At 42.0% G+C, this 26,418-nt stretch overlaps 2 protein-coding genes across 20 annotated transcripts; one reads left to right on the top strand and one right to left on the bottom strand.

Moving 5' to 3' along the window:
- Positions 1-97: 97 nt before the first annotated feature.
- On the bottom strand, positions 98-7,358 carry LOC126989808 (N-acetylglucosamine-6-phosphate deacetylase-like). Of its 3 annotated transcripts, XM_050848420.1 has the most exons (9): positions 7,057-7,333; positions 5,635-5,860; positions 5,202-5,341; positions 4,610-4,741; positions 4,098-4,227; positions 3,702-3,790; positions 2,584-2,722; positions 1,253-1,449; positions 98-1,023 (listed from the first exon to the last, which is right to left on the bottom strand). In XM_050848420.1, the coding sequence occupies exons 2-9, from the start codon at positions 5,843-5,845 to the stop codon at positions 799-801; spliced, it is 1,263 nt and encodes a 420-aa protein (XP_050704377.1). In that variant the 5' UTR covers positions 5,846-5,860; positions 7,057-7,333; the 3' UTR covers positions 98-798. The 3 variants fall into 3 exon arrangements, with proteins under 3 accessions (XP_050704377.1, XP_050704376.1, XP_050704375.1); XM_050848419.1 differs by lacking the exons at positions 98-1,023; positions 7,057-7,333 and adding an exon at positions 7,340-7,358 and having other exon boundaries at positions 1,189-1,449; XM_050848418.1 differs by lacking the exon at positions 98-1,023 and having other exon boundaries at positions 1,189-1,449; positions 7,121-7,333.
- LOC126989806 (probable phospholipid-transporting ATPase IIB) lies at positions 1,971-26,415 on the top strand. 17 transcript variants are annotated; one of them, XM_050848410.1, is made up of 23 exons: positions 1,972-2,141; positions 9,792-9,911; positions 10,322-10,422; positions 11,460-11,493; positions 11,770-11,947; positions 12,370-12,514; positions 12,919-13,032; positions 13,953-14,123; positions 14,694-14,921; positions 15,567-15,752; positions 16,032-16,153; positions 16,723-16,945; positions 17,367-17,612; positions 17,899-18,060; positions 18,438-18,614; positions 19,041-19,211; positions 19,732-19,905; positions 20,143-20,244; positions 20,750-20,872; positions 21,022-21,242; positions 22,103-22,269; positions 22,887-23,087; positions 23,570-26,415. In XM_050848410.1, the coding sequence occupies exons 5-23, from the start codon at positions 11,799-11,801 to the stop codon at positions 23,743-23,745; spliced, it is 3,258 nt and encodes a 1,085-aa protein (XP_050704367.1). In that variant the 5' UTR covers positions 1,972-2,141; positions 9,792-9,911; positions 10,322-10,422; positions 11,460-11,493; positions 11,770-11,798; the 3' UTR covers positions 23,746-26,415. The 17 variants fall into 17 exon arrangements, with proteins under 17 accessions (XP_050704357.1, XP_050704367.1, XP_050704368.1 ...); XM_050848411.1 differs by having other exon boundaries at positions 10,259-10,422; XM_050848408.1 differs by lacking the exon at positions 1,972-2,141 and adding an exon at positions 8,138-8,213 and having other exon boundaries at positions 9,792-9,848.
- Positions 26,416-26,418: the final 3 nt, after the last annotated feature.

Here is a 26,418-nt window from a genome sequence, read left to right as displayed (position 1 = left end):
GTTCATCACTTCACTGCCCGGTAACTTAGTGTATACTTTAATATGTAGTACTATTTGTCTGGGGGTGTTGAAATGGGTCTACAAGGATACAATTAGCTTCAAAAGTTTGCCTTTATATATAAAGTCTATAAAACAATAACTGGTGGTCATCATAACAAGGTTCCGTCTTTCTTAAAATGTGGAATATGTTGTAGGAATGTGAAGACTTTAGTAGAGAGCACTGAACACAGTATTGCTGTCACAACCTTAACAAACTTGCACAGTAACAACTCTGCTGTAGGTATGTATGTAGCAGACAGTTAAACATATGCATGCTTCCACTTAACAGAATTCGAATATCCTTTTACTTTATGTTGATACTATGAGCCATGAGAAAGATTGATGAACCTTCCATCGAATGACAACACATTAACCCTGTAAGGAACTCCATCAAGCCATCTGGCCACTTATCAATTTGTCTAGGAAAGGCCACAATGACTGCTCACAAACCTTAAGTGGACTCACAGGCCGAATAAGGCGAACATAATATCATAAAAAGTGTGCACTGACTGGACGGTCACAATAATGCCCTTAAAAGTAAGAAGCACTGGAATACCAATATGTTTTTCCCAGGGCCTTAATTAAACAAGCAATGCAAAGAACCAAGCTTGGGGTCCTCTCAGAATGTAGTTTTTGCATGGTTTAACTGCACCTGGTAAAGAGAAATAAAAGCAAAGCATAGATATACATAACAAGAAGTGATTAGGAAAGCAATGTATAAACTTTATAAACACAACAAGCAGTCTATGTATACTATTCCTACAAGGCTGCACCTCCCTTGTGGTGCTTCTGTTGTATGTAGTTGAGTGGCGGTGCCTCGGGGGCGCTGTACACACACTCCCCGGCGATGAAGGTGTTGAGCACCTGTAGCGGGCCCCTGTCGGACACCAAGAGGAAGTCTGCATCGGAGCCGTAGTCCAGCGTGCCCTTGAGGTGGCTGAGGCCCATCACCTCCGCTGGGTGGAGGGAGGCCGCCCTGATGCCCTCCACCAAGGTCACTCCCATGGAGGGTTGATTGATTATCTAGACAGCCTCGAAGCAAACCAAAGAAAATGATAAACAGAGAGAGATCCCCAACAGCTGCTGGCCCATAAAGAAAACCGTATTAAAGAGGGATTAAAAGATTTATCAAGATATAAGAGAAAAAGACCCTAGAAAGACACACACAGATACTCTAAACAAAACAATGCATTCTCAAGGAAGAACAAAGTACCCAAGAGCAGCAGCACCTACCGGCTGCCTTGATGAAGTGGCGGACACAGTCATCCATGGTGGCGATGGAGCCGGCCAAGGTGTTGGTGCCCACCAGCTGGGCTCGCTTCCCCTCCACCTTCACCTGCATCTGTCCTATCAGGTGATTCCCGTCGCCCAGGCCCATGGCGGCCATCGCATCACTCACCAACACCAGACCTGAGGAGGAGGAAGGAAAGCCTTGCCAACCACTGAATTAAGCTGCCTCCTGAACTGTGGCCCAGACAGTCTGTGCCAGTGTTTATTATTGGTGCAAACAGTTATAGCAGGGCAGTTTTTACAATAAATTTGCTCTTGTGCTTTTGTGGCATTTTCCAGTTGAAAAAAACTATCTCCACTTGAAAAAAACATCATACTGCTTTGTTTTTCATCAAATCTTTTTCATTGTGTTTTTGTCGTCTTTATTAGCAATGAAAATCTGAGGCCCCTGTATGAGCAGTAGTGGTGTAGAAGTAGTAGAAATAGTGGCAGCAGCAGCATTGGTAGCAGGTGTTGTTGCTGCATAACAGTATCTTATGATATCATAGAGATTATTATGGTCAAGTAAGTGAAAATATGAAAATGTTTGCTTGCTTTAGATTCCTCCTGGTCTGCAACACATCTCTCCTGTTATCTCCCCTCCCCTTACTTCATTTCCTTTCCACCCTGCTTATCAGTTGGCATTTCCCTCTCCTTTACCCTCAGTTAATCTCACAGCCCTTTGCTAGGAGAGTTAAGTGTCATTTGTGCTTGTGGTGGAGATGCCAACTCATAGTATTGAGGTGTAAAAGACTCCTTGTTCATAGTGTCAGAGACCTGCCAACTCAGGATATCCCCAGAAGGTCACAGCTGAATATCATTATGGAAAAAAGGTAAGTCATTCAGTGATTGTTTTTATATGGCCAAGCTGTGAGTACTGTGCCATGATTAATTTAAAGTACTTTTGCAGGGATTATATCTAGAGTACTCATGTAAATGCCTGCAGCTTTAAATTCAGCATTAGGAAACTTTACATGCATTAAAACTTACTGAGATAGTTAAACAAAATTTGGGATTATTTTTAAGCTCCAGGAACAGGGTATATAAGAAATGCATTATTGAACCAAACATTTTTTTTTTATGCAAGACACATTGTAGAAGGTCAGCTATATCAGCCTCTACTAATGTGGTGAGATTACGAAAGTTTGAATCATGTATAAGGCCAGCCATTTCATTTAGTCTGCACGATATATACACAACCAACCACACCAATCCTTACTTGAATATTGGATTAAAACCAAGTCAAACGATACATAAGGGCAAAGCATTTCTAACCTTTAGGGTGAGTGCGGTGGGCAATCCTGAGGGCCGCTGGGTGGGTGTGTATTCCGTCTGCAATGATTCCGTAGTGAACTGGCCGGTTGATGCGCTGGCTGGTCAGGAGCCCCACCAAGCCAGGGTCACGGTGGTGGAACTGTGATAATGAACTTTGTGACAGGATTGTGAGATGAGAGGGTGAGAGAAGAGAGTAGAATCCGAAAGAAGGGAATGGTAATGTTAAAGCCAAAAGAGAGAGAAAGAAAGGGTAGGAGAGGAGAGAAGAGGAAGAAATGAGAGAAAGGAAGAGAACGAGAGAAAGAGAAGGATAAAAAAGGGGAGAGAGGAGAATTCGAGAGTGGGGAATGATAATGCTGAATCCAAAAGAGAGAGAGAGAGAGGGAAATGAAGCAGAAGAAATGAGAAAGGGAGAGAAAGGAAATAAAAAAAAAGAAAAAAGTAGAATCCGAGAGTGGGGTGAATGAGTAATGAGTATAAATGAGCTATTAAGGCTAGTGTGAGGATTGTACAATTAATAGCTGTGCGATGGGTGATGGATAGAATGTTTGGCGAGTATCCTCTGTGTTCAAAAGCAGACTTGGGTATACTTGATTTATTTTCAGTGCAATGGGTGTGAGATAGAATGTTTGCCTAGTATCCTCTGTGTTCAAAAGCAGACTTGGGTTTATTTGATTTATTTCGATATTTAACCCGGTAGCAGCGACGGGCCAAATTTGTGCCATGATATAAAACCCCCAAATTAGATGAGGCATAAACTGATCACAAATGCTTTGATACATATTATGAAATGGTTTGTGTGAGTGATGATTTTATCTCATTTTTCTCGCTTAGAAGGACCATTAAGAAACATGATCCCCATTGCTACCAGGTTAAGCAGCAAAAATGGGACATGAAAAAAATAATTATGGCACACTGGAGACTGGGACTGCAAAATATGGGAAGACTAGTAGTGGAGCAGCAGAGTGGGACGGCAATATATAGGAAGGAGTGCAAAATTGGATGACTAGGAAATAAGCTGGAGAAAATTAATAAGTTTGAAAATATGTAAGCAAGGGAAGTGAGTTTGACGAGCCTGTCCATGTGATGCCCTTGTCCACCTGTTTACCTGTACTCACCGGCAGCATGGCATTGAACAGGTGGGTGATGAAGGAGGCGCCGTGGTTGACTGCTGCCTCACCGTCCTCAAGGTTACCATTAGAATGTCCTGAAGGGATGAAAAAAGGACTTAGGGCAACCATAGAGAACTTTCGATGCTTGTCAATTTGCTCAACTTATGTATGCAGCAAACAAAAAATATGACTTCTATACTGAAGAAAACAACTCAGAGGGGAAAAAAAGTCTTAGTACTGCACCTACAAAAGCAAATAGAAGTGGTCAGAAGAGAGGTCAGTTTCAGATGGAGAGGTGACTTGATACTTGTTGAGATATTGATATAACAATAGACAAGAAGTTCCTGTCCTCCCTGTACTGTTCTGGACTGGGTAAGGCATAGAAGAAGGACGCAAACTCACCCACAGAAACCTTTATGCCCAGGCTGGCCAAGTGTCGAATAGCCTCCAAGGCCCCGGGCAGCTCAGGGGCAATAGTTACCAGAGCAGCATTGTTCAGGTTGCCATACGTATTGTGCAGCTTCTCCACTCCCTGAGGATGAACGGAAGTGGAATGGAAGTGGAACTGAAGTATGTACTATATTGATGTAGGTGAGCCATAGATAAATTGGTAAAGTATAGAAATTATGGTTCACCGAAAATAGTGAAAGGATTACTGGAAGTTTGTGGGTCTCTGTGAACTGTGCACCTTCTCAACTGCCTGTGGGTGAGGGAGTAGAAATGATTGAGTATTAGCTGAAAATTTGAAAGCTGTGTTTGTGCGGACTGTGAAATCACTTAATGCACGAGGTTAAGTTGCAAAGGCTATCCCCCAAAACCACATCGGATTGGAAGACGAATACGATATCCTAGGTATTTTTTCCTTTGCTGTAGCCTTCAGATTGTCTCCATGTAAAAAGAACTATGGTACTGACCTCCACCTTCTGGATGTACTGCACGGGGTGGGCACCTTTCTTCTCGGGGCTTATGAAGGGCCCCTCCAGGTGAACCCCTAAGATGCCGGCCCCTTCCTTCCCGCCAGGTGTTCTTTTGAGCTTGGGCAACACCTGTAGTGGAGAATATTTTATTACGTGATGGTTCAGACTTCAGACATAACCTGGCAAGAATATACAAGAACAGACCAACTATTATCACAGAACAGGAAAAATATTAATCCAGAAAGCATGTGTACTGCCTAAAATATACAATAACAGCCCAACTTTTATCGCACATCAAGAGGAAAATCAATCAGGAGCATGTGTACTGCCTAAAATATACAATAACAGCCCAACTTTTATTGCACAACAAGAGGAAAATCAATCGGGAAAGCGTGCACACAGGTTACCACTATGCCAATCTATAGCTTTCTTAAATCAAGTTTTGGACCAATGAACTGCAACATAACAAACTTATAATGAGAAAACCATCCCCCAACACCAGTCAGCAAAATGTTAGATACCCGATAAGATCTTCTCCCTTCACATGCCCACCCTGGCCTCCAGTTAAGCATGTCGCCTCAGTTCTCACCTCATGATACACAGCGCTGGGAGAGGTAACGAGAGTGGGGCAAAAGGACGTCACCCCAGTAGACAGTAAGCCCTTGGACACGACAGCCATGGCCTCCTCCAGCTTCCCCACATCAGAGGAGAAGTCATAGCCAAACCCTCCTGCAACATGTGCATATAGCAATCATGATATCTAATTGTGCCTATATTTTGGGGCTCACACACCCACATTAGATAAGGCTTTTGTAGAGGCTGTATAAGTATTTCCATGGGTAGTTTTATGACCCTAGTGATAGTTTGACAAGTCTTCTACGCCACAAACATGAAAAACGCTCATGAGAACCTGACTAATCTCCTTTATGACCTCTGGAAATAAATGTCGTGAGCTGAAAGCATCTGAGAAAGCGAACCTCACTGCGAATTAACCTTCCCACAAAACACATCCACAATCTCACCATTAATTTGTATGTCTATGAAGCCGGGGCAGATCAACGCATCATGGCAGTCCACCGTCAGGTCAGCCCGCACCCGCTCCTCAAAGAACAGCGGCTCTGGGTTGAGGATGCGGCCCCCTCGCACCCAAAAGTCATCTCTCACAATGGCTCCGTCTCGTACCAGCCGGCAATTCTTGAACTGGATGATCTTGGAGGGTGCGATGGAGGGCATAGTGAGGGTTCAGGGCTGTGGGGGGAGTGGGAGAGTGAGGTTAGAGAGAGAATTTGGTGCTCTGTTCTATGCTTTATCTCCTCTTTTTATTTTTTTTATTTTTTTTGCTTCTTCTTTTGTGCTTGATTTAGTTTGTCATCTTGTATGGATGCTTCAAGAAGATTTTTTTTAATGCTGTGATATATGGTAGTTTAACTTTTTGACACGATATAATAACATCTTTATGATTTTACATTGGTATGAATTATAAGGTCTCGTATGAAAACAACATACACTGCCAATTTTGCTTTTAATCTGAATTAGAGCAATACGCTTCACTGAAACCATTTCCAGTGACTTCATAATGTAGAGGAACCTCTTATCCCAATTCGAGGGAGCAGTTTTATCAATATATGTACTATTAACTATTGTGATTAAGAAATCTTTATAGTTTCTTCCTCCACTCCCTGAAGCTTCTGTAGACAGGCAAGACAAGATACTGTTATCAAAATTACTGATAATTAGGCATTAGTACTATATTACAGGAAACAATTATCCGAGAAACTGCTATAGCTGTCACCACTAATGGAAACAATTAGGGTCGTATTTTAAAACATTTCGTCGCCCAAGTTCACATATTTGACAAGGCTTTCGTAGGAGCTGTAGGCCTTTCCAGGGGTAGTTTTATGACCCTGGTGGTAGTTTGACCCTTCTTCTGTGCTATGAACCTTAAAAAACACTCATGAAAACCCGACTGATCCCTTCTTTGACCTTTAAAAATGGTTGATGTGAGAAGCGATGGTGTCTTAAAATATGGCCCTTAGTCTCACTAGTGCTAACAATGATACTTTCAGTGGTATGTAGGTCAGGCAGCAGCAAACTATCTCTTCAAAAAGTACTTCATCATCAAACCTCCATTACCTAGAATAAGCACCAATTAGCACTTTTATTGCCATATCAGCACTTAAAACGGCCCAGATTCCTTAATATCCACGAATCCTTGAATAAAAACTCGTAAAACCAAATACCCATAACCTAGACGTCACAATCACCATTTAACACATTTACCAGCACATCAGCACTAAAAACGTCCCTAAAATCCTAAATATCCACACGTCCATGATAAATAAAACTCGTAAAACCGAACACCCATAACCCCAAACTGTCCTCATCCATCACCCACTCCACTCATCCATCACACAGGATTATAAACGTCAAATTTATCCACTTACGTAACAATAATCCCACGTACGTCAGCTCAGCATCACTCTCTTAGCACTACTCCTAGCAACGTACTTATATGTCCTTCACTATCAGCTGCAAGGCGGTCAATGACTCCTTACATCCAACATATTTTTATCCCTTGATCAACAGAGGATAGCAGAAAGGCGGATGCTGATATATACTGCTTCTTCCTCTTCTTTTGGCTTTTATGGCTCTATATCGCTTCGTAGGTCCTCCTCTTGGTTGTTTCTCCCATTTATTATCACCATCTCTATTATTATTACTACGCACCCATTCATTAAGATTGACGGATGCTGATGCTGCTGATGATCCTGCATTGTGGAAAGGATAGTATTTTTGTCCTCCCAACGGTGCTATTATTTTATTTGCATCTCTTTCCTTATACTTTAACAATCTATTCAACATTGTCTGATAGAACATTTTGCTTATATATGCTTCTTCTTCTTTTTCCTCTTATTTTGACTTTTATGGCTCTGTATCGCTTCGTAGGTCCTCCTCCTCTTGGTTTTCTCTCTCATTTATTTTATTTGCATCCCTTTCCTTTTCCTTTAACAATCTACTCAACATTGTCTGATAGTTAAAACATTTTGCCATTATCATATGAGTCGAAGAAAGTATAACAGTGGGTCGATTGCTTTGAAACAGTATTGGGAGGTGTTCCAAGATTGCCTTCACGTCTTTAAAATGATGTGTATATAGCTTAAATGTAATTAAATATTTGTCTGCAGGTAGATTGTTAGGTGGTTTGTGAGGCCGGCTTACATGTGCAAATAAATGAGTATATAATTAAATAAGCCGAGCTGATTGAAGAGAGGGGTGCATTATATCTTTATTGTGTATTTGAAGTATTCACTGTCCAAGAAATATAAGAATGGATGTTGTAAATTCGTGAAAAAGATAAATAAAGGTGTGTGGGGCCAAGGTCACATGGTACATTATAGTGAGGAAAGATGAAAACTGCAACGCCAATGAAAAGCGAAGTCTGTGAATGAGCAGAATAAAAAATCAAGAGGAGGAAGACCCATTAATAAGCGATACACGTCAAAAGAAGAAGACAGGAGGAGGAAGGGAAGGGTTGGCAGCCCTGCGCGTCATTGTTTACATCACACAGCTGACTCAACGCATCCGGGAGCTCGCACTTTTCGTAGGTTTTCCGTCTTTTACGTAGCACTTAACGCCTTACGGACTATTTTTACGATAAACCTGACTCATTACGCACATTCTGATCCAGGAGTGTGGGCTTATGTACACAGCGCGGAAAGAAGGAAACAAAACCAGGTTCTTGCACCAAGTCGACCCATGACAGTTTGGCAGCCGTGATTAAGTGCTCGAGTGGTCTCCCTTCCTGCCCCGCGTGGGTGTTCCTCCTCGTGCTAGGGATATGTTGTATATTAACGTGGTGCCTTACCATGCATTTCTAGGGGTGTAAGTTTCACATTGCTCACAAATAATCTTATCTTGTCACCTTTGATAAGGGCGTCAACAGGTGCAATGGTGCCGGCCCCCCCCCCGTTTCGCGGTGCCTTTGGAAGTCACATGGCTCATTGAGGGGGCCTACAAACACTACTTAATTTGTTTTCTGCGTCTAGACTCTTGACTATCATTTCCTGTCAGGTGTGGTTGTCGTCTCTGCACCCTGAATAGAGGTAACCTCAAAGTTTTAATACTTGTATGGGCCTCCACCAAGGGCCCTCCATGTCATGTGTGACTATTGGTGCTGAGTTACAGTATCTGTCCTGACTAAGTCTCCAGGCATGGTGTGGTGTACACACTTGGTTACCTGTGTGTGTTAACAGACAAACATGCAGAATGACACCCAGAACAAACAAAAAAACATTAAACCTCCAGATTTATGTCCAATTCGAGATGGCTGACAACTGATTGCTGTAAGACAGCCAATGTGTTTGAGCAATTGCTTAGTGTTACTGGTTAATATTGGTTATATTGACACATCCACATCTTGCTTCCTGATTCAAGAAGTACTCCTGTGTTGTTATACATGTCTTCTACTAACCTTCAAACCTCTTGGAAAACCATAGGAAAGAGTTTAAAGATAAAAACCTTGTAATGTCTTCTGACAGACCTCACTTGGTCAGCACACTGACCCATGCTGGGCATGGAAAAGGGAAAAGAAAATGGACCTGGCATGATGACATAGGTGAAGTGTTTGGTCACCCCTAGAGTGCACGAGTCCCAAGTTTGATTGATGTAATTTCCATATTTGTGTTTCTTCGTGTGCGTAACTGTTGACTTTGAGAATATGTTGAATGATACATACATTATTTTTGATGAAATGTATGTACATCAGTTTGATGTACTAGTTGTACAAGACCAAGCTTTTACTTGTTGTTTACAGTTTTCATTGTGTCCTGCATCTCCATCTGTTGATCTTTTTGGTATCACTGAGTAATATATGTAATTGTGAATTGTGCGAGGCCATTGTACTGTTGGCTGCACTGAATACTACAGATCTTGGAACCTTTTTTTTAAATCAGAAAATTTGCTATCTCAAAGATTTTTTTATTCACAGCTATCTCTATAAATTTAGATGTATATATAAATTTTAAGTAGGAGGCATTTTAATAGATGATATTTTTCTTTCCCATAATTTAAGTGAAAGAGTGCACCTTATTACCTGTATATTAAAAAGAAACTTTGAATATACCTTAAAAAGTGTGAGTACACTGTTTTGAAACAGCGCATCTAATACACATCACTTCAGATCGGGATTCTCATCATTACACAGCACCGGCAGGCCTTCCCTCACTCCATATGCATGGTGAGCAAGATGCTATGATCGTATGGTCTCCTAACACCCAGCACGACCCTTTACCACTGGCTGGTATGATGGGCAATGGCTTTGTTATGCTCCTTTCTATAATTAATAATTTTATTGCATCCATTTTCTTTATAGATTATTTGCTTGTGAAATCAAAGTTCTATGTATTCCAATTCTATTTTTTCACTTTATTCTTCATCCAAGTACTGATGTGTAGTGTTTTATAGATGAAGTTCTGAAGCATAAATCAAGGTTTATGAATTGAGATCCTTTCATATATTATGAAAAATGGGAACATGACAAGAATGATAATAGTGTAGTAAAGATGAGGATAATGCCAACAGAGTAGTACAGATGATAAATATAGATAGGATGCTGTCAACAGTTAACTCTGCTCTCTTTTGACACAGAACTTTAACCTTTGGGTTGCTGCAAAGTTGTCAGGGCATCTAAAACCAAAGCTCTCTTGACAGATAGTGAAGTTGGAAAGGCTGAGAAAGCTGAAAGGAAAAGAACACAGACTTTTGAGGATCAAGTTTGGAAGTCACTCGTTCTCAAGACTTTAGTTATGATGGTGATAATAATCTCCTCTGTATTGGGTTGCAGTGTGGTGTGGTGGGGGATTCTTTGGGAGGGACAGGCTGGGAAGATGTACACACTGGCAGCACATTGATATCTGCATATGATTTTCAAAGCATTTATACCCATCATGAATTTTTCTCATAAAATTTGAACACCTAGGAGAAGAAAGAACAACACTTGTGCTGCCAGGAAAAAAGAAGTCAACTAAAATTTGTCCAATAAATAGCATATACCGTACACATAAATTTCAGGAGTACGTCTATAGTTTTAAGTTTGAAAATAATGAACCAGATCTCCTCAGCCTGTCATTTGGGAAGTCTGCCTTTGCCTTGCATCTTCTTTTTCTTCCTTGCTCTTCAAGGGATGGATGATTGCATATTTAGCAATCGTTTAGCCAAGTTTGGATTTTTTCTTATCAGTAAAATGGGTTCATAGTCTGTATACTTGTTTATTTACTTGATAAGGAATGATTCCAGTGGACTAACTATTGACTGATCATGTGTGAGTTTGATTCAGGAGTGTTTAACTCTCCAATGGGACTTATAATAATAGTTTGAGATAACTGTCATGCATTTTACTGTAAAATTAATACCGTGTTACAGGACTACTTGGCTATTAACATGATGGAATACACCAGAAGTACAATTTTTATCTTTGTGTAGTTGCTGGTAGAGAATCTCACAGGAATACTAACATCTTTGTTTTAGGGATTGTAGAACAGTGAGATGGCATCCTTGAGAAAGTTTAGTAATTTTTTTTAGTCTGAAGCTATGTTGTGGAATGTGTATACAGCATGATGAACCTTGCAGAGAAGCCTTGTTTTGAGGTGATGTGTGTGTGCTTTACATCCTTCTCTGTGTGTTGTGCTGCTGCATGAAGGTTTGTGTACGGATTGGCTGTCAGGAATTTTTTTTTTCCTGTATAATTTTCCTTTGACCTCTAGATGCAATATTTAGAGGAAGGCTGCCATCTTAACTTCAGGTGCATGACTGGTTTTAAGAGTACTCTATTAGACAAAATCTGTTTCAGGGTAAAGAAGCTGATGAAGGATCTAAAGTATAAGGTGACCCATTTTCTAGTTATATTTTTCACCTATACAGTCCCATAAATACGAATCCTTGGTAGGCTGTGTGAAGCTTCTACATTGCTCTGTCTGAAATCTTCATATTCACTGTTGATTTGCATTCTCTTACTGTAACGTTGTGCAGAAAATATATTACTTCTTTGGCTTCTATGCTTGCTTTTGAAATAGAAAAAATACGTTACCTTGATGGTGTATCAACAATTTTTCTTAACTTGATTTATGTACAGTCGGTATAACAAGTCATGGCCATTACAGACCTCGACGGCTCAGGACCACCAAGTATTATGATGCATGCAGCTGCCGACGCAGATTTTGAGGCAGACGAGTCCCAGTACCTCCTCTCAGACACCGACACAGAGACCCGCAACTTCAGGATGACGGGCTCACAGAGGCTCTGTTGCCTCTCCTACTGTGTGCGGAACTGTTTGTCCCGGTATGTTATTGTGTGCATGTGTGTGTGTAGTACCATAATGAGGGCTGGAATGACAGACATCCCAACATCACACTCAAAGTTTAAGGATAGACGGACAGCAAATAAAGAGCAACAAAAGCAACAAATAAAATCTAAAGGGCTTTTTTTTTCTACTCTTTATTTTTGTTGCCCTTGAGCTGCTTCCTTTGTGTAAAAACAACACTTTTAGCCATCCCCCTAGCCAGCCATTATGTGAGTTCACCTTCTTTGGGCATACTATTAATATATAAACTAATGATAGAGGAAAGTAAAGGACCAATCAGATGAATTAAGAGTCACTCAGTCAGTCGGTCATTTGTTTAATAGATCAGTGAGAAAATGGAGAGAGTACTTGGGTGTTGTAATGTTGTAGCTCATAAACCTAATCTCCCCGTCCCTTCCAGGCTCTGTGAAGGTCTAGTCAACTGCTGCACGCGTCGCCGCCAGCTCGCAGCGCGCTCGGTCCGAGTCGGCCACCCAACCGTCGAGAAGTTCCCTCCCAACGTAATACGAAATCAAAAGTATAATTTCCTCACCTTTATTCCAATGGTGAGACTCCAGGCTTTGGTGTTTGACTTCAGGCTTACTCTAGTCTTGTTAGTTTATGTTTAGTAATGTTTATTTATTCGTGTTCGATTATTTTGGATGTATTTTTTCTTGTTCTATTGTTTTGTGTATTAGGTTTATTTATTCTATGATTTTGGGGGTAGAATAATGTGTATCCTTAATGCCTTTCGAATACTTGTGAGATTTCTAAAGTGTTTTCTATCTTTTTTCAAGGGCTACTGCATTATTTCTTATTTTTATGTTGACACACATTTCCGTACAGTGATATGACTATGTGATTATCTTACTGACTCCTCTGTGATCATACTTCAGAGTCAAGCAGGAGTTATTCATCTTAAAAGGATCATAAAGCCATCAGCATCATCATAGTTTTTGTGTTCTTGCAGGCATTATTCGAGCAGTTCAAGATGTTCCTGAACCTGTACTTCTTAGTCATGGCCACGTCACAGTTCATCCCGGAGCTTCGGATTGGCTACCTCTACACCTACTGGGGACCCCTGGTGAGTGGCTGGGTTGTGGGTGGTTGCTTTATCCTCAACCTACTCATCATATACTTCATAACATTACTACATTATTTATATCATCACTCTGGGTTGTGGGTGGCTGTTTTATCTGGACCTACTCATCATATACTTCATCATCACTGTTACATTATTACTATCATCATCACAAGTGGAAACATATGATAATAGGCAGGAATATCACTTCTTAAAATGGGAGGGCTTCGTGGTGCAGTGGTTAGCACACTCAGCTCACAACTGAAAGAGCCTGGGTTCAATTCCCAGGCGGAGTGGAAAAATTTGGGCGGCTTTTCCAATACCCTACGGCCCTGTCCACCCAGCAGTGAATGGGTACCAGGTAATAATTGGGGGTTGTGTCCCATCTCCTGGGATCTGTTCCCTTCTCCTATAATTACTTCCCCTTCTGTCTCTCTCCGGCATATGACCACAGATGTTGCGCTGACCGTAAACGAAACTCCAAACTTTCTTAAAATGGACTTTACTTAATGTTACACACCACTGAAATATGACCTTTAGGCTGACTCACAATAGATCATTCAGTAAAGTTAATAGTAGCAGAGGTTTGTATAGCCAGATGATAAGTAGAACTCCAAACAAACCTTGTAACTTTTCACTATTATAAAGTAGCAGAGGTTTGTGTAGCTTGATGATAAGTAGCACTTCAAACAGACCTTGCAACTTTTCACCATTATAAAGTAGTTGAGGTTTGTGTAGCTGTATGGTAAGGAACACTCTTAACAGTACCCAGGTTAGGCTTTCAGATAGGGGATATTAACTCTGTTCCCTTTACCCTAAAAACTAGTGCCGCTATGTAATGTAGTGTTATAGGTACTAGGTCCTGGTGTAACATGTGTCGTGTAAATAAAATAAAATAAAAACATCTTGTAATCCTTCACCAGGGGTTCGTCATCATGGTAACAATGATCCGCGAGGCCATTGATGACATACGTCGGCGGCAGCGAGACAATGAGGTCAACCAACAGAAGTATGAGAAGATGACGGCTCACGGAGGGCAGCGCACCGTCACCAGCGCCAACATCAGAGTCGGGGACCTCATATTCGTGGAGAAGGTGAGGCTCTTTGTCATGCTGCAGTCTTGGAGAGGTTGTAGTTTCTTTCTTCATTTCTTGTGAGTAGTTTTTTTGCTTTCTTTCTGACATCTGGAGTTCATTTTCTTCCTCTAAGTATTTGTAACTCGAGGGATTTTGTCTTATTCTTGTAGAGGTTGAGGTTTCTTCTCTAGTCTCCTCTTGAATGATTTCTTATTTCTTTTACACCTGTAGCTCAATTTTCTTCCTAGCTTAGTTCTTGGAGAGTAAGTTTTCTTCTTCTGTATCCTTATAGCTACATTCTCTGTTGACATGTAGCTTAATTTTCTTCCTTGAACATATCTGTAATTCTATTTTGTCATCTCAAGATTTCTTATGTATTTTTTTCAGACATCTACAGCTTTACTTTCTTACTTTAAACTCATGTAATTCTATTTTCTCACGTATTATTCATCGATAGGTTTAATTTTCTCTTAACATCTCCCATAGTTTTCGTTTTTAAACATTAGTAGCTTTATTTCCTTCTTTTAAACATCCATAACTATTTTGTCTCTGTTTCTGGCACTCCTCACACTCATGGCTTTCCTCCAGGACCAGCGAGTGCCAGCGGATGTAGTCTTCCTACGCACCACAGAGGCGAGTGGCACCTGCTTCATCCGCACGGACCAGCTGGACGGTGAGACAGACTGGAAGCTGCGTCTTGCTGTGCCCGTCACCCAGAAGCTGGAGACGAACGAGGAACTCTTCTCCATGGATGCCACGGTGTATGCGGAGAAGCCCCAGAAGGACATACACAACTTCATAGGGACGTTCACTAAGGTAACGGTTCCCTTGTTGTCTCCGTATTCATTCACGTAGTCAGTGCATCCTCTTATGAAACTTGTAACCTAGTATTCATAACCTTTATTTCTTTAGTTTTCTGTGTTCATGATTTGAGTCCTCTTTTTATCTCCTCTATTCTTTCTCATAGCTTAGTCAATGCCAGATTCTATGGAACTTGTAACCTAGAATTCTCAGCCTTTATTTCTTTAGTTTTCTGTGTTCATGATTTGAGTCCTCTTTTTATCTCCTCTATTCTTTCTCATAGCTTAGTCAATGCAAGCTTTAATGTAACTTGTAATCTAGTATTCACAGCCTTAATTGTTTCCATTTTTCTATTATCCATGTTTTGCTGTCAATATCTTTTTTTGTCTCCTCTATTCATTCACTTAGTCAGTCAGTGGTCAAGTAGTAAGCATTTATGGAACGTGTAAACCAATATTCTTAGCTTTAATTTTGTTTATTTTTTTATTCTCCATATGTTACTGTTACAATCCATTCCTCGTAAACCATATCATCTGCCATTATTCCAATCCATGTAGAATTTCAGAAGTTAGATCACCTTTTTAATTTAGTCTTCACATTGGTAGGTTTTCTTTCTATGACTGTCCTCAACTTGCCCCTTAAAAAATCTCTCCTGTACAGCATGACACATCGACGGAGGAGTCCCTGTGCGTGGAGAACACCGTGTGGGCGGGGTCGGTGGTGGCGTCGGGCAGGCTCCTGGGGCTGGTCATCTACACCGGTTGTGAGACTCGCGCCGTCATGAACAATGCTGCGCCGAGGTCGAAAGTCGGACTCCTTGACCTTGAGATTAACAACTTAACGAAGGTGGGCTGACGAGGGACTGATATTTCCGTTTGTTTTACGGATGGAAGCAACATATAAGGGCTTGAATTGATCTTTTTTATGCAGTAGATTTTTATATGTAACTGGAAATGGGTCTCTTTGTTTTTATTTCCTTTTGTGAATATATTTTAAGACCCATGAAGTGTTTAGATTAAGTAATGAAGTATATGGTGATAATGGTAATATGTAGTGTATTAGTGTTTTGGGGGAAGTATAAGATAATGATTGTGATAATAATGACCGGCTTTTGTTATTCCTCAGCTGCTGTTCGTGGCGGTGCTGGGCCTGACCGTGGTGATGATGTGCCTCAAGGGTTTCAGCGGCCCCTGGTACCGCTACTTCTTCCGCTTCATGCTGCTCTTCTCCTACATCATTCCCATCAGGTGAGGAGGACGCACGTCTTTATCTCTCATCACTTCCTCACCTACTAACACATTACCAGAATAAGAGAGTTGAGAAAGGTTCCTAATATGCAGAGAATGACGGTGTGTTTGATTAATAAGAACATGGTTGAGAAGTAGATAAGGTGGAAAGACGGACATAATTTTCCCAGTCTGCTAATCAACCTGTATGTAGGGAAGGTATAGAAATCTTTGTCCTTGGAATAGATGACTTAGAAAAGAAACAGGAATAGGGATGACTGAGAACACTTCCCCAGCTTGTGAGTCAATTTGGATGAAAGGAAGGAAGGTATAGAAAGCCTTGTCCCAGAAATAGACCAGTTACAAAAAAATAGGAATAGAAATAACTGAGAACCATTCCCCAGTCTGCGAGTCAACCTGGATGTGAAAAGTCTTGTCCCAGAAATCGACCAGTTACAAAAAAATTGGAATAGAAATAACTGAGAACTCTTCCCCAGTCTGTGAGTCAACCTGGATGTGAAAAGTCTTGTCCCAGAAATAGACCAGTTACACAAATATAGGAATAGAAATAACTGAAAACCCTTCCCCAGTCTGCGAGTCAACCTGGATGTCGGGAAGGCCTTCTACTCGTGGGTGATCCACCGTGACAAGGAGATGCAGGGCACAGTGGTCCGCTCCACCACCATCCCCGAGGAGCTGGGCCGCATCACCTACCTGCTCACCGACAAGACTGGCACCCTCACCCAGAATGAGATGGTCTTCAAGATTCTCCACCTTGGCACCGTGGCTTATGGGACTGACACTTTCGATGAGGTGAGGTGATGGTCCCAAACTGTCTGTCCTATCAATATTTCTGTGTCTCTTTTCATGTTTGTTTCCCTCTCCATAGTTGTCTTTGTGTGTCTTAATCTTTATCTCCTCTGCCTGTTTACTGTGCTTTTTGTTCTTTTCTTTTTCCTTTATTTTTGTGTCATAATTTCAATGTTAACTTCACCATCAAGACACTTTTGGAGCTGAATTTGATCAATGTCTTTTTATTTTTTATTTTTTATGGAGTAGTGTGTTACTGCTATTTCTATATTACTTTAATTTGTGTCCTATACTTAAAAAGATATTCTAAACCCTTTCTTTAAGCTGTATTCTTTCCCCTGCCTTTATCTTTATCTTTTCCTATGCCCCTGTCAGTGTATCTTCTCTAAATAGTCTACTAACCTAAGTCTCCACCCACCCACAGGTCTCGGCACACGTGTCCACCTTCTTCGGCAAGGACAGCAGCAGCAGCAGCAGCCAGGGAGCCACGGCCACACCCACACGCATGCGCAGGACAGTGGTGACACGCGTGGGGGAGGCTGTAAAGGCCATCGCGCTGTGCCATAACGTGACACCGGTGTACGAGGAAGGCGTCAACCCTGCCTTAGAGGAGACTGAGGACATCCAGATCGCTCACAATGTTAACTACCAAGCCTCCAGCCCTGACGAGGTGAGGTTAGGTTAGGTTAGGCTACATTAGGACTTGGGTATTGGGAGAGTGGAGTTTAAGGGGTGTTTGGGAGTGGTTAAGATAAGAATGAATAAGGAACAAGTGGTCTTTTGGGAAGGCAGCATGGAGGAATAGGATAGACTTTGGGCAAGGTAAATAAAGTAGAAAGTTAACTCGCTGATGTCGCAAATTCAAGAGGTGTGGGCCTGAACATACATTTCCTACAAGACATGGATAAAGGCTGTTAAGATAAAGAATAGTAAGTTTATCTGTGTGTGTGTTGCAGGTGTCACTGGTGCGCTGGACGGAGAGTGTTGGGCTGCCATTGGTGCATCGTGACCTGACCACTCTGACCTTACGAACACCCCAGGGCAAGATGCTCACCTACACTGTGCTCCAGATCTTCCCTTTCACCTCGGAGTCCAAGAGGATGGGAATCATTGTTAGGGTGAGTGCTTCTAGGGGACTGGGAGATTGGAGGGAAGACCTTATGATACTGGAATTCAATCATTTAAACCCTTCAGACATTTAAGCTATTTTATGTTAATATTTGGACTTGAAATTATTTAGTACAGGTCTTGTGTCATCCCTCCTGATAAATCTTGTGAACCTGTTATTTTTCAGTATCAGTTTTGCTTCATTTTCTGCTGATAAATCTTTTCTAATTCCCTTACAGTGTCATTCCTCCTGATCAATCATATGAACTTCTTTTGTTTTCATACTAGTTCGATTTTTCTTAATATGACATGGAGAGGATGTGTCTTGAGAGTTATATTTTTCTTAGAGTAACTGGAAGTCTAATATATAGTTTATGTGTCTCGGTAGGAGGAGTCAACAGGCCAGGTGGTGCTGTACATGAAGGGCGCCGACACCGTGATGGCGTCCATGGTGGAGTACAACGACTGGCTGGAGGAGGAGTGCATCAACCTGGCGCAGAAGGGCCTCCGCACGCTGGTGGTGGCCCGCAAGGTGCTCACCACGGAACAGTACACTCACTTTGAGGTGCGTTGTTTTTTTGGGGGGGCTTATTGATCTAGTTTGTGTGCACTTGAGACTTATTTTAATGGCTGGTTTTAAATCCTAATGCTCAGTAATTAAATTTTGAGTGTCTGTGCCTCATTATCTTATATCTGTTCTCTTTAGCAATAAGAAAACAATCTTGCTAAAATAAAATATAGACTTCAGGAATAGTAAACTGATCTATGGATATCTTTACGTTAACCCTCTTTATGCAATAGTAAATGAATTCTGAATATCCACAATACATGGCAGACTTTCGTTTTTCCGTTTATTATGCCCTTTAGCTGTTTCCATTGATGTAAAAAAAATAATAATAAACAGAGGACATCACCATCCTTTACCTCCTTAATTGAGCATCCACAGTAGATTTAGTAAGTATCACCATCATCCTTCCCTTCCTTATCGCAGCAAATGTACAACGCGGCCAAACTGAGCGTGACGGAGCGAGGGAGTCGAGTGGCGGCGGTGGTGGAGACGCTGGAGTGTGACCTGGAGCTGCTGTGCCTGACGGGGGTGGAGGACAAGCTGCAGACCAATGTTAAGCAGACCCTGGAGGTGCTGAGGAACGCTGGCATGAAGGTAGGGAAGAGGGGGAAGGGAGAGAAACAGAAGATAGACAGACAGAGACAGTTGGACAGACACAGACAGATGGACAAACAGGCAGACAGAAGGGGAGATGGACACACAGACAGAGGAGGGGCAGATGGACAGACAAGCAAAGAGACAAATTGACAGAGAGACAGGCAGACAGATAGACATGTAGATAAACAGGGAGACTGACTTAAAGTAAAATTGAGCGGACAAAGTATAAAATAAATCATAAAAATGTTCTAGTGTTATTGTTTTGTGTCACTCCCAACCACCATTAATCTGCTCCTCCTCCAGCATTTTACTTGTCTGTCTTTAATCATCTTCATTATGTTTCCTCCTCTCTTTGCTTATTTACCCTCACGCCTTTGTCCTTCCTTCCTCATCCACATCATACCTCACATAACAATCCCTTTCTCCCTTACACACCCACACTCAACCATCCCATCCTCCCTTACATACACCCTCTCGTACACTCTCTTAAACCTCATCCACCTTCACACACCCACAGATCTGGATGCTTACGGGTGACAAACTTGAGACAGCCACCTGCATCGCCAAGAGTTCCCGGCTCGTGTCCCCCAACCAGGGAATGCACATCATGGGTTCCCTGGGCTCGAGGCGGGAGGCTCATCTGGAACTCAATGCCCTCAGGAGGAAGAGTGACTCCGCCCTCATTATAAAGGTAAAGAGGAAAATGTAGGTGAATATTATGAGTTTGTGTGATGGGGAATTAAGCAACGAATTATGGGTTAGCAAAGAAAATAAGAATAAGGACCGAGATTAGATGATGAAGCTTACCATTTCTCGCGCCAGTGGTCTTTTTTTGTACCTCCTGTTTATTTGCCCCCTCGAACTATCTCCCTCGCTCTAGAAAAATGAGTAGATAAATGAATAAAGTCCTTCATCTGTCTCTGTTCAGGGGGACGCCTTGGAGACCTGCCTTCAGTACTACGAGCACGAGCTGATGGACTTGGCGGTGCAGTGTCCGGTGGTGGTGGTGTGCAGGTGCTCCCCCACACAGGTACGCTGCTCGCCTGGCCCCTCGTACCTGGGAAGATTGAGGTGTGAAAGTTTAGGAAAGAGTTAAGTGTATGAATTAGCTGGAAGTGCAAAGTGTAAGTAATTATTGGGAAAATTGTGAAGTGTATGTATTAGTTGAAGGTGTATATGGTAAAAAAATTAGTTATGGAAATTATAAACTGCATGAATTGAATGAAGGATGCGTAAAGAGTTGTAAAATGTGTTGGAAGTGTAAAGTGTAAGTAATTATTGGGAAAACTGTGAAGTGTATGTATTAGTTGAAGGTGTATAGGGTAAAAAAATTAGTTATGGAAAGTATTAACCGCATGAATTGAATGAAGGATGTGTAAAGAGGTGTAAAATGTGAATAATAGTGGGATTGTAAAGTTAAAAGCTGAAGTAAGATGCAGGAACTTTTAACTTTAACCAAGACAGCCTCGTCATAATCTACTGGTCTCTAATATTACTTGACCTTGCTCAGCCACCTTCCTCTCATCCTCCCCCAGAAAGCAGCAGTTGTACGTCTGATCCAGCGACACACAGGGAAGCGCACGGCAGCGGTGGGCGATGGTGGGAATGATGTGTCCATGATCCAAGCGGCAGATGCAGGCATTGGCATCGTTGGCAAGGTGGACAGGGCAGGGCAGGGCAGCTATATTCCTTTTAGTTAACTCCCATGACATACCAAAATACAGGGACATTTATTCTTAGTCTCACATTATTTAATAAACCGTAACCCTGCAATCCACTACACACCAAGTCTCACGTTCACCCTCAGGAAGGCAAGCAGGCATCACTGGCGGCCGACTTCAGCATCGAGCAGTTCCAGCACATCTCCCGCCTCTGCCTCGTTCATGGTCGCAACTCGTACAAGCGATCGGCAGCGCTGTCCCAGTTTGTCATGCACCGTGGCCTCATCATCTCCACCATGCAGGCCATCTTCTCCTCCATATTCTATTTCTCCAGCGTAGCGCTCTACCAAGGCTTCCTCATGGTTGGGTGAGCATTCATTTACCATTAACAAAATCTTTCAAGAACAACAGGAACAATGACAGCCAACACATCCCTTACATCATCATTATCTTGACACCATTCCATTAATGACAGCAATTAGCTCCTTAACTCCTTCCTTTCCCCACACAAATCAAGTATCTCCTTGCTAATGTGACAGAAATGAGCACTGAGGCCATGTGCAGCCGTAGCGTATGTGCCCAACTTTGTCTACTTACGCTAATACGAGACTCTTACATCCCTTCAACAAGAACAGCAACAATGACGGCCAACACAACCCTAGCAGCACCCCCGCCTTAACACTGTCTCTCCTCTCACAGCTATAGCATATGCTCCAAACTTTACTTACACTAATACAAGAGACCCATCCTTCCTTCAACAACAAGAGCAACAATGACAGCCGACACAAGCCTAGCAGCACCCTCGTCTTAACACCGTCTCTCCTCTCACAGCTATAGCATATGCTCCAAACTTTACTTACACTAATACAAGAGACCCATCCTTCCTTCAACAACAAGAGCAACAATGACAGCCGACACAAGCCTAGCAGCACCCTCGTCTTAACACCGTCTCTCCTCTCACAGCTATAGCATATGCTCCAAACTTTACTTACACTAATACAAGAGACCCATCCTTCCTTCAACAACAAGAGCAACAATGACAGCCAACACAAGCCTAGCAGCACCCTCGTCTTAACACCGTCTCTCCTCTCACAGCTATAGCATATGCTCCAAACTTTACTTACACTAATACAAGAGACCCATCCTTCCTCCAACAACAAGAGCAACAATGACAGCCAACACAAGCCTAGCAGCACCCTTGCTTTAACACCGTCTCACTTCTCACAGGTATGCTACGATCTACACCAATTTCCCTGTGTTCTCCCTCGTCCTGGATCACGACGTTTCCCCCACCATTGCCCTCACCTACCCTGAGCTGTACAAGGACCTCACCAAAGGGCGCTCCCTCTCCTACAAGACCTTCTTCGTGTGGGTGCTCATTAGTGTGTACCAAGGTGAGTGTGTGTGTACGTCATTCGGAGTTGGACCAAGGACTTTATGCTTCATCGACAACCCTCTTTCCCTGGAGTGTCTTTCACCTCTTAAATTCTGACGGTGTTGCTTCCCTTTCCTTTTATTCTTTTCTTTTCCCCCCTTTTCTTTTATTGCTCTTTTCATCCTAACTGCTTTTAAGAACTTGGTAACTTCTTGCCTCCACCTCTCCCACTGCCTCGCTGCACATGATTTTCCATTCTAGCTGATCTATATGCTGTCCAGCTTCTAAATGCAAGAGTTGACTATTTGTATCTTCATTCTTTCATCCCTTTCACTGACAAACTCTGGACAAAACTTCCTTGATGTGTATTTCCTCCCTCATACAACTCGACCAAAATTTTCACTGTGACTAAAATGAAAAAAAGAGTCGGCATATTTCAACTTTGAACTACAAGAAATAGACATCAAAACACACCAGTTCATCTCCATAACTTACCTCTCTTGCATACTTAACCAACGCCCTGACTTTTCTTATGTATCGTACCAGTGCCTCATCTCGCCCGACTATACCAAATTAGCATACATATTAGAACAGAAAATGGACACAGAAACACACCACTTTGTCCCTCTTCCTCAGGCGGTGTGTTGATGTACGGTGCGATGCTGCTGTTTGAGGACGAGCTGATCCATGTTGTGAGCATCAGCTTCACGTCGCTCATCCTGACGGAGCTCCTGATGGTGGGCCTCACTGTGCGCACCTGGCATCCCCTTATGGTGGTGGCACAGTTCCTCTCCCTCGGCTTCTATGCGCTGTCAGTCATCTTCATGCACTACTTTGGTGAGCTATTTTCATCTGTACTTTTTATCATTTTTATTTTTGTTGTTTATTATTATTTCATTATTCTCTCTTCTTACCTGTTTACCCTCATCCAATCGTCATCCTTTCCTCATCCACACCATACCTCACACAACCATCCCTTTCTCCCTTACACACCCACAATCAACCATCCCATCCACTCTCTTAAGTCTCATTCACCCTCACACAACCTCAGATCTGGATGCTGTCCTCTGAATTTTTGTTGTTTTAATGTGTGGGTATTTTTTTGTGTTGTGCTTTTTGTGTGTTCTGTTGTGTTTTATGTGTATGTTCTGTTGTGAGGTGTTTATTTTTTGTGTTCATTTATGTGTTCTACCTTCACTGGGTTAGTCATTCTACTGTAAGAAATCAGATGTTCACTGTTTCCCTTTTCCTTCCTAATGTACGTACTTCTTCTCTACCATTCTAACATCCCTTCCTCCCTTTTCTCCCTCCACCACCAGACTGGGAGTTCATCAAATCCAAGGACTTCTTCTGGAAGGTCCTCGTCATCACCCTCGTCTCCTCCCTGCCTCTGTACATCCTCAAGTTCCTGAGACGCAAGTTCACGCCACCAACCTACTCGAAGCTGGAGGAGCTGAACACCTTTGGAAGCTCAAGCCTCTCACAAAACCCTTGAGGAGGTTGTCAAGGTGTTGGAAGTCTGACTGATGACAGGGTGTATATAGGAAAGACACGGCACTGTTTGGAAGGGCTGGTTGATAGGGTGTACAGAGGTGTCAGAGTATGTGTGAGGAGTGAAGAAGACAGGATTGTAGAGTAGCGCATAAGAAGGACTGAGGTCTCATAGGGGCTTAGAAGGGAAGGAAGGAGGATGATGGGCAGTGGGTAGTATATTGAATGTGTGACAGAAGTGGTCTAGATTTGGTATAGTCGAGTGAGACAGAGCACTGGTATGGTACATAGGAAGAAGCCAGGGTGTTGGTTAAGTGCGCCAGAGAAGAAAAAGTATTTATTCTGTTTGTCTAAGAGATGTTAAGGGTATGCAAGGGAGAATGAGTGAGTGAAAGGTCGTAGAATATTCCTCCTACGAACTAAGCTGCTATGTGTAATTAGAAGTGAAGGAAGCGAGGCAAACTAATAAGAAATTGTGTGTCTTCCACCATTGTATCTAAATTTACGGAGATGGTGAAGTGCTGGTGATATAGGAGATAGGAGAGGTGTGAGAGTGGGTGATAAAAAGGGCATTTGAAGGGAAAAATATTGGTAGGAATTGGGAGATGAAATAAAAGAAAAAAAGGGGAATGTGAGGGGGGGAAATTGGTGTCGGGAGATGAAATAAAAGTAGAAATTGTGAATGTGAAGGGAAATAAAATTGGTGTTGGGAGATTAAATAAAAGTATAAAAAGGGCATTTGAAGGGAAAAAGTGATTGGAATTGGGAGATGACATAAAGTGAAAAAGAACATTTGAAAGGGAAAAACACTGGTATTAGGAGATTAAATAAAAGTAGAAATTGTGAATGTGAAGGGAAATAAAATTGGTGTTGGGAGATGAAATTAAGGTAAAAAGAGGGGCATTTAAAGGGAAATAAAATTGGTATTGGGAGATGAAATGAAAGTAAAAATTGGAAATATGAATGAGGAAAAAATTAGTGTTGGGAAATGAGATAAAAGTGAATCAGGTATAAGTTACGTATGTAGGAAATGGAAGAGTAAGTAAAAAAGTCTATCTTATAAGGGACATGTACAGGATAAAATCGGTACTACTGAGGGATAATGGAGAACGGAGGTGCATATCAGACGTGTGATGATGTACGTATTGTGTATATTATTCACCGAGAGCTTTACGTTTAGCCTCTTGGGGTTAGGATAGGCAAGGTTGGGTGTATCCCGACCCAGCGGACTTGTTCATGGTGAAGTGCCTAGCGGTGGGGTGCCTTCGCATTCCCTATTTATAAACACACATCCCATCTACGGTAATAATCAAAATAGGGCTCGTTCTTTTCTCTCAAGCCTAGACATGTATTCTTCTGTAATCGGTGTTTTTTTAATGTAATTTTTGTAGTCCTAAGACGATATATGTCGACGTTAATTTCTTTTTCGGTAGTCATGGTGAAAATTCTGCTCCGTTTCATTGGGTTAGCTTTGGTAAGGGATGATCTTGGTCTAAGCTTCCCTGGTGTGCTGTGGAGGGGTGAAGGGGAGTGTGTTGTGGGGGTACACAGAGCTTTAACTGCACATGCCTGTATCCCAGGTGGAGAGTGAGGCACAGAGCACATCTTCGGACACAGTTGCGAGTCTTTATCAGAGGCCTTGTTAGTGTGTGTGTGCATGTTTGTGTAAATATGTTACTAACTTGTGTGTGTGTGTGTGTGTGTGTGTGTGTGTGTGTATTTGAGTTTTATTAGCCTTGTCAGTGTGTGTGAATGTTTATATTTGTGTCTGTGTGTGAGTGATGGAGTGAGTGAAAAGTCTTAGGTTCTGTTGTATGTGGAGGAAGAAGCAGATTATTTGCCTCATTGCTATTCTTGTCTCATTCACCAGTGATCGCCTCTTTAAGCTTTCACTGGGGAGGATCAGAGAGGGGAGGACAGCTTCCCACGTCTATTTTTGGAAGAAATTTACCAGTCATAGAATTTTATAGATGGCATTAGAATTTCGTTACAATGTTCTTCTTTTCTGTCTTCTATCCTTCTTTCCATGAGCTAGTCTAAATGCTTTATATCGGCACAGAAGTCTTACATTTTACAATTCAATGTTACTAATGTACTACTATTTGCTTCACTTTCCTATTCTTTTCAGCTTTATTTTGCTTCTTTTGTGTTTTTATTAAGGAGTTTCTGGTGGTGTTTTATTATGACGGACTACACACACTTGCCAATGACTCCAGTGACACATACACTCACACAAACACATGTACATTTCCACGTGCATACACTAATACAGACTAACATGATTTTTACCTCATCTCAAGCAGGCGACTCGAAGGAATAACTTAAGTCGCCTGTTCCCGTTTAAGGACACACAACACACGACACACAGCGGAACACATCAGACAACACGAAGGCCCAACAAACAGTGCATAATACGTTCACACACAACAACAAAATCAAAACATAAACTCCTTCCTCCGCTCGTGTCGCTTCTTCAGATTTTTACGCATATGTACATAGTTCTCTCGGAAGATTATTTTTATCGTCCTAATATAATTTTCACCTGTAGAGGATGACCCTATATCGCCCTTTGCCGCGTGCTAACACTTCCTGACTCTGAAGCGTCGTCTCGCAGGAGTTGTATAAAGCCAGTATTTATGATTCTCCGAAGAAAGATAATAAAGCCAATTTTGTATCT

Source organism: Eriocheir sinensis, unplaced genomic scaffold (genome assembly GCF_024679095.1).
Source record: "Eriocheir sinensis breed Jianghai 21 unplaced genomic scaffold, ASM2467909v1 Scaffold1304, whole genome shotgun sequence".
Lineage (NCBI taxonomy): Eukaryota > Metazoa > Arthropoda > Malacostraca > Decapoda > Varunidae > Eriocheir > Eriocheir sinensis.
Note: the sequence above shows the minus strand (reverse complement) of the source record. Positions and strands in the feature narration are given on the sequence as shown.